The 15617-nt window shown below is 33.3% G+C and overlaps 1 protein-coding gene across 5 annotated transcripts in view; it reads right to left on the bottom strand.

Annotated features, from left to right (window-relative positions):
* Window positions 1-386: 386 nt before the first annotated feature.
* Klhl8 (kelch like family member 8) overlaps window positions 387-15617 on the bottom strand; it is a 41996-nt gene continuing 26765 nt past the window's right edge. For 4 of the 5 annotated variants that reach the window (XM_015499149.2, XM_015499150.2, XM_015499152.2 and 1 more), the window contains 6 exons: window positions 11222-11365; window positions 10199-10310; window positions 6169-6337; window positions 5787-5946; window positions 2711-2912; window positions 387-1765 (listed from right to left, as the gene is read on the bottom strand). In XM_015499149.2, the coding sequence (XP_015354635.1) occupies window positions 1642-1765; window positions 2711-2912; window positions 5787-5946; window positions 6169-6337; window positions 10199-10310; window positions 11222-11365 (911 nt within the window). In that variant the 3' untranslated portion in view covers window positions 387-1641. The remainder of the gene's footprint in view (window positions 1766-2710; window positions 2913-5786; window positions 5947-6168; window positions 6338-10198; window positions 10311-11221; window positions 11366-15617) is intronic. The other variant, XM_015499151.2, reaches the window with a different exon arrangement.

The raw sequence follows: 15617 nt of genomic DNA, 5'->3' as shown, positions 1-15617 counted from the left end.
TACTAAAGAACACTAGTTCAGATTCAGCCAATGACTTAAGAACTTGTCCACAGGCTGAAAGTAGAAAAAAAGTCATTTGGGAACTTTTTAACTTGCTTCATCAAAGATGCTTATCTCCAGCTTAAGCTGCCTTTTTTTTTTTTTTTTTTAAGGTTTGATATGTTCAACAGGCATTGACTTTTGGTATATGTCATTCTGTTCTACTATACTGACAAGTCCAGGATCCCATTTGATAAGGGCTGAATGGATGGAGAAAATATCTCTTAATGTTTCAGCTTCCTTATAAATCAAATAACTTCCCAGCAGTGAACCATAATAAATCCTAAGGAATGACAAAAACAATTTAAAAACAGCTAGAAGAAAGGTGACAAACTATACTGCAAATATAAAACAGGATATTTTAATGTTCTTAATAAATATTTATAAAAATATGTACATATAATAAACAGGTCATTTTATAATGCTAGTTAAAACAATGAAGAGCTGTGATATCAGGTTTATCAATATCCAGGCTTCAAATTAATTTATAGAAATATTGTCAACTAAATTTTAATAAATACACTGGAGGTATCAAACATAATGAGAAAAACAATAGTTGCAAGTTTTCTTTTTTTATCAACATCATGTTTTATTGGTTAATGATGAACTTACATAATCAGCCAAACTAAATTTAAAAAGGATTTTTGTAAAAAAAAAAAAAAGTATTTGTTTTTTGAAAATAAATAAATTCAGATCTGTACAATTAGAAAAACCAGGAAAGCTGCAAATAACAAAATAGGAAGATAATAAATCCTGGGTTCAAAATGAAATCAAAGAAGAAAGTTAAAGATATTTTCAGATTCCTTACTGAGAAGTTATATAATCTACACCACTCTTCAAGGTCTTCAACTGGGCACTAGAATAATATTGATCTAAAATCTTCTCAAATAGTTCCTCTGCTTCACTTTTGCATGAGATGGGAGAACAAAACAAAATAAAAACAAAATTGTAAGCTCCTTCAGATGGAATTAAAACAGTTAAGTCTTTTGGCGTTCTAGCAATCAAACTGAAATCAAGGTTTTTTTTATACAGTATTCTCAGAGCTTTCAAGAATAGAGCCAAGTGGTATTTAAAAATACAAAAACATTTTCTACTTTTTGTAAATACCCAAGAAATTTTAAAAATCAACATCTAGAAAGAAAAAAAAGCAAGACATAAACTGATCAGCACCAAGTAGAAGTGATCTCTAGGAGGAGCAGGTTTCATATTGTGTTGATGAGCAGAAAAATTCACAGTACCAAAGGTTAATACCTTTAAGCAATAGGAACGGTAAAACTCAACAAATTAAATTTTGAATCATCCCAACGAAGATTTCAAGGGTTTGGTGCTACTTTAAACATTTTCCAAAGTAGATATGGTTTCAAATTAAACTGTCTTCCTTCCCTCCTCCATTTGCTAAAGTAGAAAGTATGAAATTTAACTTTATAATTAATAATTCTTTAGCTATAATTCCAAAAGTTGCATTTATTCATAATATAACATTTAACCTTTAAATAAGACTTTGGATATAGTTAAAATTCAAAGGAGATCATTATCAAAATCTTAGTTGTCTTTCTTGCCTATCAAGGTTTATGAATATATTGTTGGTGGCTAGAACTCAAATCACATACAGTCAACCACATTACTGGATCCATGACCCACATCTCGAATTTGGCTAGTTAAACAGGCACACACAGCTACTCCTGCTCCAGCTCGGCAGTGAGACACAGATCCAACAAGTTCCCACCTGAAAAGACAGAGAAAGAATGTTATATTGAAACAAAGTATAATTTTCTTTGTTCAAAATACCAAAGACAAAAACTTCCTATGGGCTGGGGATATAGCTCAGTTGGTAGAGTGCTTGCCTTGCATGTACAAAGCCCTGGGTTCAGTCTCCAGTACCACCACCACCACCACAACAAAAACTTCCTATTGTGGAACTGATTTTAAAAGATAGCAAGCTTCCAGAGGGTGATAAGATATCTCAAAGTTTTGTGTTAACAACTATACCTAGCAGGAAAGTAAGTCTCCCCTTATGTGAAGTTTTACTTTCCACTATGGTTACCTACAGTCAACCACAGTCTGAAAATATTAAATGGAAAGTTCCAGAATTAAACAATTCACAAGTTTTAAATTGGACATGTTTTGACTATATGATGAATCTTACATGGTCCCACTCTGTCCTAACTGGGTCATGCATCAGCCCTTTGTCCAGCACATCCTCTATAGACATTACCTATCCATTAGTCACTTAGTAGCTACCTCAGTTATCAGATTAAAATTAAATGTGGTGATATCAAAGTGCTTGTATTTAAGTAACCTTCATTTACTTAATAATGGTCCCAAAGTACAAAAACAGTGGTGCTGGCAATTTTATTATAGAACACTGTTAAAACTGTTCTATTATTATTATTATTAGTTATTGTTTGTATTTTCTGTGCCTAGTTTATAAATTAAACTATCATGATATGTTTAGGAGAAAACAATACATATATAGTTTGGTCGTATCTGTGGTTGTAGGCACCCATCTGGAACATTACCCATGTTTCGAGGAAGGACTACACTATAAATGGAGTAGGGAAGGAAGAAAGTTTAACTTGAAACCATACACATTGTTATAACACTACAGTGTTATAACACTCGGGAGTCATCTGTTATTGGACTATACCATTGAGAAAAAAATGTAAATTACCTATTCAGCACTGGATCAAATGCTTCTACTGTATTTAAGTATGCATTGCCATTATGACCACCGACTGCAAAGATTTTTCCCATCACTGTTGCGATCCCCACTCCACCCCTGGGAGTAGTAAGTGCTGCCACATAATCCCACTTGTTGCTTCGAGGGTCATATCGCTCAACTGAACTCAAAGGAGAATTATCATCAAAACCACCTACATAAAAAATATTTTAAAATAGCATTACCATTCATAGAAATTAACTACTAAATCTTAATTCAATAGCTTCTATAGCCCAATCTTTTAAAACTATATAGAATAGTTTAAAGAAAACTAGAAAAAAATTTATCCCAATACCCATTTACCACCAAAAACTATTACTAGACATTTTCTACAATTCAACTTATAATAATTTAATTAGTATTTTCACCTCAATACTAGAATTAAAAATCTAAAAGTGGGTAAAATTGGAGTCCCCTTATTTAAGCAATTTGGAAATCAAGAAAAAAAGTAATCATTCATATAACTTGTCCTGACCTTTCTTGAAGCAGGCAAGACTAAGATTCTTTCTCTGTTTATTATATTTTTAAAACAGTAAGAAGGCTTGAGAAGAAATAAACTACATTAGGTCATATGGTTAATCCAGATATAAGCTGAAGTTTTTCAGTTGTTCTCCTACATACTATTATTGCCAGCACAATTAGATGGTAGACTACGAATTCTCACCAATTTTTGTCAAAACCACATCTTCCTCCTATATATTCCAAATGATGACTTTTTTTTCTATAGATCAGTTTAACAATGTGTTAATATATTTCTGAGGGTTAAATACAGACTATTATTTTAACAGTGTTCTATTTTTTTTGGCTTCCTCTAAATCTAAATGAATAATCTCTCTCTTTGGTGATTCCACCTACTTTCCTGAGAACAGGAGTGTTGATATTATCTTCATAAACAAAGTCAGTTTAAAAAGGAAAAAGAAAAAAATGAAGTGCTCTTCTCTAATAGGTTTTATTAAATCAACTGAATTGAAATAAAATCTTCCAGTTTTTGAGAGTGATCTGACTTTGATCAACGTATAATAATATCACTATAAAATTTTCACTGTAATCATTTAGTTTTAATTATTGCTCATGTTAACATAAAAAAGTTTTTAATAGTTATGTTTTCCATAGCCTTCTTTCACTGATTGCATATCATTTCTCTAGATTATGTACATAAATTGATAATAATAAAAAATTCGGGCTGGGGTTATGGCTCAGCGGTAGAGTACTCACCTAGCACATGTGAGGCCCCAGGTTCAATCCTTAGCACCATGTAAAAATAAATAAAATAAAGGTATTGTGTCCAACTACAACTGAAAAATAAATATTAAAAAAAAATTCAAGGCAGGGCTGGAGATATAGCTCAGTGGTAGAGCACAGGCCTAAAATGCACAAGGCTCTGGGTTTGAGCCCCAGCAATGCCAAAAAAAAAAAAGTAAAAATAATGTAGAGCAGAAGAAGAGACAAAGTAGAATGCTAAATAGGACATAAGTGATCAATAAGGGTTTTTTTAATGTCCAACCTGAGTAATTCTTAAATGTTTACCATGTCTATTCTAACTATAAAGGCCCAGAAGATTCAGTAAGTAAACATGACAAAATCCTGTTGATGTGTAATGTACCAATATCTAGGGAAACAGGGAGCTGAGGATGGTGGCAACAGTGCAAGAATTTCAGATTCAAACAGAACCAAGTTCAAATTTCATCTCTTGTTTAGCCATGTGACTTTAAATTCGTCACTGTGTTTGAGTCTCTGACTTCCTTATAGAGCCCCTGTGATAATCAGGTGAGATCTAAAGGTAAATTGTGCTATTTCCTGTTTCTTGAACACATATGAGCAATTAAAGAGTCAGTATAATGTCTATTTGCATATATTTAAACATTAAGAATATTCCATTCTTTTATTAAGAACTATAAGTTATACTGGGTTCAATAGTCTGTGCCTATAACCCTACCAATTTGGGAGGCTGAGGTACACGGATTGTAAATTCTCACTGTTAGCCTGGGCAACACACAGTGAAACCCCATTTTTAAAAAAGGAAAGAAAACAACACTATAAATTACATAATACAAACAATGCACACAGTTAAGTGTGACATATGCTAGTGATAAACTCTGAACTCATTTCCTCATCTGTAAAGGAAGGGATTACTAATCACAACACAACTACTCATTTGTTGGTAATTACAAAGTGCCAGACAGTTTGAGATATTTAACATACATTGCCTCTAATTCTTAGAATAAAACATATATTACCTTTAATAATTAAAATAATTCTGAAAGATGGGCATTATTATTTCCATTTCATAATCATTTAAAGCCTTGCTACTGAATGTGAATGAAGCTGACCTTCCTTTGGGAGCTGTCAGAAATACAGAAACTATAGGACCCCTCATTTCCAGATTACTTGAATGCATAGTAAGTTTTTGTGGGGGGGGATGGGGACAGATACAGGGGATTGAACTCAGGGGCACTTGATCACTGAGCCACATACCCAGTCCCATTTTGTTTTTATTTAGAGATAAGGTCTAACTGAGTTGCTTAGAGCCTCACTTTTGCTAAAGCTGGCTTAGAACTCATGATCCTCCTGCCTTAGCCTCCAGAGCCACTGGGATTACAGGTGTATGCTACTGTGACTGGCATAGGAGGGTTTAAAAAAGTACTGCACTGATATTCTTCCAATTCAGTGTTTTAGTAAGTCAAAAAGCAAAACAAAACATTGCACAGCTGTTATTCATGACATATCTATATGTTTACTTAAAAGTTTCAACATAATTTCCTTTGAAATGCAATAGAGAAAAACAAGCCTTAGAAGTATATATATCTACATATAATCCCCTAGTTTAGGTATATTTCTATTACTAGAAAAAGAAGTTTTAAATGTGAAAGATGAAGATTTACATAAAAAAACATGAATATGAAACTTAAGAATTCAAAAACACATCTCAGGACTGATTCTAAAGGTTAAATATAATTTGTTACTGCATTATTTCATGATATTTGTTGTTGTATATCCTGCTACATTTAGAGAAATACAATCCACTCACCAACAACATATAAGCAACCATGAAGCTCACTAACTCCATTGCCTGCTCTTCGTTGACCCATTTCTTTAACTTCTATCCACTTATCCAGATGTGGATCATATCTCTCTACACTAGATAAAGAAGCCACTCCATCATTGCCTCCTACAGCATAAACATAGTTCTAAATGGAGAAAAACAAATATAACATATGACATTAGATTTGAATTGATTTACATATGGTCCTATAGCAGAACACAATGTGCAAGAAAGAAGTATTTCATAAAATAATATGGCATAAAATCAATAACTGTGTACTAGTGATATGACTGTATCAGACCTTTCTTTATTTGATTATGGATGTGATTCAATGCAATTCAATGGGCAAGTTGCCACATTAACTTACTATTAGAGCCACAGAGCCAACTCCTCCACGGGGAGTGTTCATTGGTGCCACTGTACTCCACTGATCAGATTCTATGTCATATCTCTCCACATCATTGAAGCATGTATTGTCATCTAATCCTCCAATTGCATAAATTGGTCCTCCTAAGGAAGCTAAGGCAATTCCTCGCCTGCAAAAGCAATAAAATATACCTTGGCATCTGGGTTGTTTCCAGGAAAACAAAATACCAAAAAAAAAAATGTGCTAATGCAAGTCATTTAATTTTATCAAAGCTTCTAAACAGATAGCTCCAGAGTGCAACTCCAAGAATGTGTAGCCTACATAGGCTACTTTAAACTCATATCAAATAATGAAGTAAAACCCAACAAAATAGTATAAAAAGAGTCCAAAATAATCAATTTTTTAGTAAAACATACAATTGTAAAATTGAGGGGCTAATGGGATGACAGAGTTTGCTATGGAGATCAAAAACCAAATTCTCATTTCTGCATCCATGTTATTACAGAGCTCATTTTATTACAGAGTATCATCACACCATCACACAAAATAATATTCATTTTTTATATTACAAGCTTTATGTCACAATGCTCTATCTACTTATTTTATTTTTTGCAGTACTAGGGACTGAACCCAGGGGCACTCCACCACTGAGCCACATTCCCTAGCCTTTTTTGAGACAGGGTTTCACTAAATTTCCCAGGCTGACCTCAAAATTATGATTCTCCTGCCTCAGCCTCCCAGTCACTGGGATTAAAGGCATGTGTTACTGTGCCTGGCACAATCCTTTATTTTTTTAAGAGCATTCATTCATTCATTCATTCATTTATGGGAAGGAAGAGACTCAGCTCCTTTTAAGACTAATTTATTATAATCATGATCAGAAAAATGTTATTTTCTTTTTGCTATACTGGAGATTGAATCCAGAGATGAACATGATAGGTAAGCACCTTATCACTGAACTATATGCCAAGTTCCCTTTTTAAGAAATATTACTTTGAGACAGGGTCTCACTAAGTTCATGAGGCTGGCCTGAAATTTCTGATCATCCTGCCTTAGCCACCTGATCTGTTGGTCTTATAAGCCTGAGCCACCATGCCAAGCTTCAATTTCTTAATACACTGTACCAATAAAAAATTGGAATATTCTAAAACTATTATCTGTCACTAAAGCTGAAAATAAAGTAGTGTTGTAATTTATTTATTTGCAGGACTGGGAATTGAACCTAGGGCCTTGCAGATGCTAGGCATGTACTCTAACTCTGAGCTACATCCCCAACAGTAGAGAATTTCATAAACCTCAATTATCTTGCTTCTTTATCTGAGACACATCTGTTATTAATGAATTAATATAGGTAAAGCACTTAGAATACTGCCTGGCCCATTTTTAGTGCTCTGTATTATTACAGGTTGAACACCCCTCATCTGAAATTTGTGAGACCAGAAGTATATCAGCTGTTGGAATATCAACATAGACTTTACAGGTGTAACATCCCTAATATGAAAATTAAAAACTTTTTGGGTGCTGCTTTAAAAGTCTCAGATTTTAGAGCATATTTAATTTCAGACTTTCAGAACAGCAATGCTCAATCCGCACAAAAGTGGCTACTCCAGATTCTAACTCTACGTTTACCAAAGAGTATCCCTAGGAAAGAATTATTAAGGATAATGTTATCTCATTCATTTTTAGTCTCCTTTGCTTCTTTCCACTGAGGTATAATGCTGTGACTTACAAAATACTGCTTATCTGTATGAACATGTGCATGTTTACATTATTAAGTTACAAAGTCCATCATTAAGTTAGAAAGTTCCCTAAGGCTCTGGTTCTAAGCCCTCATAGCACCCTATACTACCTTTCCTCAGCAATCTCATTCTTTCCATGGATTATGTTAGATGACTCAATATACATTCAGACATATTTTCACTTTAAACCTCACATCTGTCTTTTTGGCTCTTCAACCTTAACTTTAATCTGAAATGAAACCCACTGTCCATCTCCCTGCTGGAGGCAGAATTTCAAGATGCTCCCCCATGATCTTCAGTTCCTGGTGTTACCCAGTGATTATGCTACATTATATGGCAAAAGGAATATTGCCAGAGTGGGCCTAGTCTTGTGATTATACAAGCCCTTTAAAGCAGAGAGATCCTCCAGTTTGCAGTCAGAAACTCAAGGAACAATGTGGGGTCAGCATGCTGATGCTTTACTGAAGATACAGGGGAACATGTGGGAAAGATCTCCTCACCCTGGCCAACTGCCAGTAAAAATAAGTAGTTCAGTCCTATAACTACCAGAAGTCAAATTCTATCAATAAACTGAATAACCTTAGAAGAAGCTTCTTTCACTTGAGACTCCAGATAAAAGTCTAGCCCCACCAACACATTGGTTTGGTCTTCTAAAAGCCCAAGCAAACCTGCAGGACTTCTGAACTATAAGCTAATAAATGGATGTTATTTAAAGCTAATTTTGTAGTAATTTGTTATATGGCAACAGAAAACTAACATAACTCCATGAAAAGACAAACAAAAATTTTATGTGGTTGACTAACTTGCTTAATCCAGTCAGAAGTAGCACTACTGCCTGTAATCCTAGTGGCTCCGGAGTCTGAAGCAGGAGGATCACAAATTCAAAGCCAGCCTCAGCAACTTAGTGAGACCCTATCTCTTAATAAAATACAAAAAAAGGGCTGGGGAAGTGACTTAGTGGTTGAGTGCCACTGGGTTTGATCCCCAGTACAAAAATAAAATAAAATTAAATTAAATTAAATACTAAAAATAGCACCACTGTCTATGTAATTGCTTAAGTCAGAAACTGAATTTTCTGTTTCAATTTTTATCACTTTATTCCAAACTACCATTATTTCTTGACTAAACTGTTACAATAACTCTTTTTTAATCTGTCAGACTCTTTTTACATTAGGCATTCTCATAACCCTTCTCCCTTTTATATGTAGAGAATCTCTGAAAACAGAAATCTATCACTTACCTACTAATTAAATGTATTTTATATAAATTTATATTATAAATATAAGCATACATATATGTTTATCTACTCCCATCCAAAGGTTGAACAGGCTAGAGTACTAAATCATATACCTTTAGACTACTTAATATATTTTAATTTATTGTAGGTGAGAATTTAAAATATTAAATCTCATGTTAAAATCAGTAAAGAAAACATACACTGGGGGATATCTTATTAACATGACAAAATATATGTGCCTTAGTTTTAAAGTCAGCATCTTATTTTACAAAGAGAAACACTAAGACATTTCCAGTAAGATAAGGAACAAGATAAAAAATACCTACTGTCTGTTTCTATTCATATTTGTTGAATTATCAGCAAATAAAATGACAAGGAAAATCAACTAGAAGTTTAATCAGGTGTGGACAAAGTTGGCAAAAGCTGAATAGAGTCTGTAGATTAATTAATAGCACTGTATCAATGTTAATTTCAATCATATTGTGGTTGTGTAAGATGTTAACGTTATGGAAAGTTTGGTGAAGGGAATACAGTAAGGTGTATCCTCTAACTTTGGCACTACTAGCATTTGGAGCTAGAAAATTCTTTGCTACAGGGGACTGCTGAACATTTGTAGGACTGTTAGCAGCATCCCTGACCTATTCCCACTAGATGCTAGTAGCAACTTGCCCACCCTCAAACTAATAACCCAAACTCTGGAGACACTGTCAAGTGTTGCATAGAAGGGGCAAAATTATTTTTAGGTGAGAAACAGTGATACATATAAACTCTACTATTTTTTGCATCTTTTCTGAAAAATCTAAAAGTATTTCTAACAAAAATGTTTTTTTAAAAAAGCAATGTTCAGATATAAGTGAAAACCATGATTATAGTATGCTAAAATGTGAGTTCATTCTTAAAAAATATAAAAGTTATAACAAAGCATCACTTGGGATGCTTTAATAAAATGTATTTAAGAAGGTAAAGTATGTAAAAATAGAAATTTAAAATAGATCTTTCAACTTTAGAAACTTTATTTTCTGTCAATTCAAAAGAAATTTCCATGCTGATCTACCTCTTTGTGTGCATTGATGCCTTCATCATCCATTTATTAGTGAGAGGATCAAACATCTCCATGCTACCTAAATGTTCATTTCCATCATGTCCACCTACTGCATACACTTTACCTGTCAAATAAAGAAGTATTTTCATTTGATTCCAAATAAATAGATATTAATGTTATTTTATATAAACAATATAATTAGAATGTCATAATATATATATTCAACAACTGCTGTTCACATCAACATCATGATCATTATGATCATGTTTCAGTACTCAAATGAAAACCAATGTATACTTTCGCTAAACATGTTATTCTTTATGAAGTTATTAAACACTCAAACAGTACCCTCTAGGGTTTAGTAAATGCAATCACTGTCATGCTCTCAAATAATGCTTAATAAAATTAAAAAGCACTCTAAACATGTTGTTTAAAGAAAGTATAAAACTGCCAAAACAATATGATCAATTTTTTTTCCTAAATGAAACACAGAAAAAAGGGAAAGACCATATACTAATATGTTAACTGGTTATGTACAGGTGCTTGGGATGATTATTAATTTTTATTAAATGTTTTTATGTTTTCCCCAAAAAGTATTCATACTATATAATCAGGGGGAAAACTACTTTTTAAAAGTTTGTAACAATTTATCCATGCAATTAATTCATTTTCAGTATGAGTTAAAAAATCTGATTTCAGTAATAATAATTAGTTATGGAAAGAAGCTGATACACATTTATAATTACTTCAATAAACATTTTTCCTTAGTTTAATTTTTTGCAAATATAACTCAGATAGTTTATTTTAATTCATTATCTCCCTTTTCCCAGATATTCATCTCATCTCAACATTATACACCTATATGCAACAGATTTTATACTGAGCATCTGGAACACAAAGTAAACAATCACTACCAAAATATTTTATTGATATATTAAAAATATCTGACAAAAAGAAAGAAGTTCTCAAAGTTCACAAATTTTTAAAAAGAATACTGTGATCCTGTGATGTGATGTTAGGCAATAGTAGGCCCACCTTCCACAGAGATTACACCCACATGTCGCCTTCGGCTATTCATTTCTGGTCCAAAGAACCAACTGTTTTTGTTGATGGAATAGCATTCAATACTTCGAAAGGGGTCACCAGATCCACCTCGACCACCTACACAAAACAGCACACCTACAGATAAAGCCACAAGATAGAGATTAAAATCACAGCTTCCAAATTTTTTTAAATTAGTGTGAGAAAATATTTTAAAAAGTCCAAATTTTGAAGACTGGTTAAAAAAAAAGATGAATTATTTGGATAATATTCAATGTAATGTTACTAGAAATCAAATCTAATTGTCCTCCCTCATTTGAACTTCTGAAAAAATAGGAACATTAGCTATTTCTGCTTACTAACATCCTATTACAGTATGGTTTATACCCTCATCCACTCTGTAAAACTTCTTTCTAAGGTCATAACAAAATCAACCAACTCCTAAGTTAATTTCTTCTTAATGGGCACAAATGCAACATTCGATACACTAATCATCCTATTTTTTAAATTATTTGCTTTCTTGATATCTGTAATACCAAAGTCTCTTTTTTGTCTCCTAACTTTTCTTTCCTTCTATTTTCCAGGATCCATCTTGGCCCATTTCTCACATACTTTATGTTCACACAGGAAAAGTTCATCCCTTTAACTTCCAACTGTATCCTAATAACTTCCAATCCACATTTCATTTTTTCTTTTTTCAGTATCGTGGACTGAGACCAGGGGTGCTTTACCACTGAGCAATACATCCCTAGTTCTTCTTTAAAATTGTTTACTTTTATTTTAAGACAGGGTCTTGCTAAATTACTTAGGCCTTACTAAATTGCTGAGGCTGGCTTTGAGTTTAATAATCCTCCTGCCTTGGCCTCCAGAGTCACTGGGATTACAGGCGTGTGCCACCGTGCTCAGCCCAATCCACATTTCTAAGCCACATTTCTGGTTATTGTTCTACAAGAACTTCAAAACCCAGTGTGTTCAAAAGTCTCTCCCCTTTTTGTCTACCTTAACAACTTCTTCCTTGATTGGAATGTCCTACTCCTCTCTCTCTATTCCTTCTGCCACAGTCTTACTTCAGGCCCTCATCAAATACTACCCAATTAGAGAATAATGAAATTCTGTCCTCTCTTACTACTTAAAAGCCATTTTGCTTTCAGATTGTCAGCAGAATAATCTAAATAAAAGATTCTTTCAACAACTTCCCATTATCTCCATAAAACTTCAATAAATGCCACTGAATTGTACACTTAATGATGGTTAAAATGACAAATATATGCTATATACCTTCACAATTAAAAAAACAACAACACAAATTTAGTATGAATCACAATCATCTAACGAACTTAAAAAAAGATGGCTAGGCTTGACCACCCCCCAGAGTTTCTGATTCAGTAGCCTTGAGGTGGGTTCAAGAGTTTATATTTTTAACAAGTTCCTAACTGACTGCTAATGTTGCTGCTGCACAGTGACCACTTCTTTCACACTTTGAGAAGCACTAACTGCCTTATAGGGTAAAACCTTGGCTCAGCATGAAGGCCCCCCAGGATCAACCCTTTCTCTTCCTTTTTTTTTTTAAATACTTCATGTTCCTGCAACATATTTATACTATCATTACTTAGCATACAATAATTTAAAATAATCTATTATGCCACTAGTCTTAAGATAGGTTAAAGGAGTACATTAAGCATCCCCCCCACCACCACTGTGGTATTGGGGATTAAACACAGAGGTGCTCTACCACTGAAATATATCCTTACCCTTTTTATTTTGATACAGGATCTTACTAAGTTGCTGAGGCTGGCCTTGAACTTGTGATCCTCATGCCTCAGCCTCAGCCTCCCAACTCACTGGGATTATAGTGCCACTGTAACTAAGCATTTATGCACTAACAGGGACTAGCACAATGTGAGGTATAGACCAGGCATTCTGTAAATATAAATGAATTGAACATCTTTTCCTTAACTGGCACCCAGAAGACTATCTATTTATTATTCAAAACCAGGAGTGATATTTACTTTCTCTTTAAAGCCTTTTCTGACCTTTCCAAGGTAAAAATAACCATTCTTTATGTGTCTCACTATACTTTGTGATAATATCAAAGTACTTGTAATACTTTATTGAATTTGTTTATTCAAATGTTTTTTCCCTAGACCAGACCACAGGTTTCCCCAGAAATGAACTGCTTATATTCTATTTGTACTTCTAAAGCCTAAGCACAACCTGCCACATGATAGACAGTCAATGTTTGCTTAATGATTACATAAATGAATGACTAGAACAGCTTGTGCTATCTTTTCCAATTGATGCAACAGTTTACAGAATTGTAATCATTTTGCAGTGCTGGGGATTGAACTCAAGGCTTTGTACATTCAAGGCAAATGCTCTAAACACTGAGCAAGACCCCCAGCCCCAATATAATACTTTAAAGTCAGAGAAATTTAAAGTTAGAAGAGACTTTAAAGATCATGGAGTCAAATTGTTTATAAATAAAACTGAAGCCTTGAAAGATTAACAAGTTTGCCCCAGATTACAAATGTTTAATGATATTCCTGGGATTATAAACCCAGAATGTAATTATAATCTTTGTTTTATATTTTCTTGAAGTAGAAACTAGTATTTTAGCTATACAAGTCACCTGAGAACATGACATGAAAGGGGGGAAAAACTAAAATAGAAGTACAAATATCTATTTTTGTGTGGCCTTAGCATATTTTTAACCTAATTCTTAGTCTTATCCATAAAATGAAATAATACCATCTATCTCATACTAAAGACTGAATCCTTCACTAAAATCTATGACATAAAGTTTGTGCAATCATGTGAGATCACATATGTGATGTTGAATTCAAACCTAGATTTGAATAGTACTTGCCTAGCATGTACAAGGCCCTGGGTTAGATTCCCAGCAGCATCCCCATCCAAAGAAAAAAAACTGGATAAGAATTTTATCAACTTGAATTTATGAAATAGGATTGAAAGTAAAACTCTGAAAATTAATTCTCTCCATTAATATATTAAAAAGGAGAATAAATAACAATCCTTTTCATATTAAACTAATTATTTTTAAAATTTTTTAAATATATATATATTTTTAGTTGTAAATGAACACACAGTATCTTTACTGATTTTTTTTAAATATTTATTTATTTTTTAGGTGTAGATGGACACAACACAATGCCTTTATTTTTATGTGGTGCTGAGAATCAAACTCAATGCCTCAAGTATGAGAGGCAAGCACTTTACCACTGAGCTACAGCCCCAGCTCCTAAACTAATTATTTAAAATGGGGCAGGTATATGACTTTCAGCCGTTCTATATACTACCTAGATAAATTCATAATCAAATATTGCCTTTTGCTGTTGTTAGTTAGGTCATCTCATAAGATCTCACTATTTGATAATTCTATATTAGGTAGCAGCAAATACAGTGAAAATCTCTATTCCGGGATCTTCCTGAATCATTAAATTTATAGCTTGGATTTGAAATATGTCCCCCAACTGCTCATGTGCTGAAAGCTTAGTCCCTAGAACAGCAATGTTCAGAGGTGGAGATCTTGGGAAGTGATTGGATAATGAAGGCTCAGGCTCAGTAGATTAATACATTGAGGTATTCATAGCTGGACTACTGGGAGGCGGTGAAAACTGTAGAAAGTGAAACCTAGTTGGAGGGACTGTGTTCTTGTGGGAGGGCCTTTGTGAACTTGTTTTTCTACCCCTCTCACTTCAATAAGGTGAGAGGCTTTCTTCCCCAAAACAATAGAGCTGGCCAACCATGGACTGAAACCTGAAACCATAAGCCAAGATAAATATTTCCTCCTTTTAAGTTGTTATTCTTTGGTATTTGGTCATAGTGACAAAAAGCTAACACAGTGGACCTCACTTACATTCTCTCATCTCTCAAACAAGCTCCTTTTTATAAAATAAAAAATATAAGGAAACATGAATTATTTTCTTGGGAAAATTTAAAGTCTAAAAGTTGTGGCAAATAAAGGTAAAGTTATATGCCTCCTAAAATGTAAGAGCTTTAGATTTTAATATGGTCCATTATACAAATGTCAGACGTTTAGTGCCTTTCTTCTGATAGAATGCAAAAACAAATATTGAAATACGATACAAACTTAAATAAGATACCCATCTTTGAAGAACTCTAAACATGTCAAATAAATAGATTACAATGCAACATAAAAAAACAAGTTCAAAGTGCTCTAAAGGCCTAGTAAAATAGCAAATTCTGCCTAGAACAATAAGGGAAAACTTCAAAAACAGAGATATTTTAGTAGATCTTCAGTATGTATAAGACTTGTTATGACTTTTTTTAATGGCTTATTGGTAAAAGTAAATCATGTACCGTAAGAATTATGAAAAAAAAAATTACATATATATATATATATATATAT

This window comes from Marmota marmota, unplaced genomic scaffold (genome assembly GCF_001458135.2).
Source record: "Marmota marmota marmota unplaced genomic scaffold, marMar, whole genome shotgun sequence".
Lineage (NCBI taxonomy): Eukaryota > Metazoa > Chordata > Mammalia > Rodentia > Sciuridae > Marmota > Marmota marmota.
Note: the sequence above shows the minus strand (reverse complement) of the source record. Positions and strands in the feature narration are given on the sequence as shown.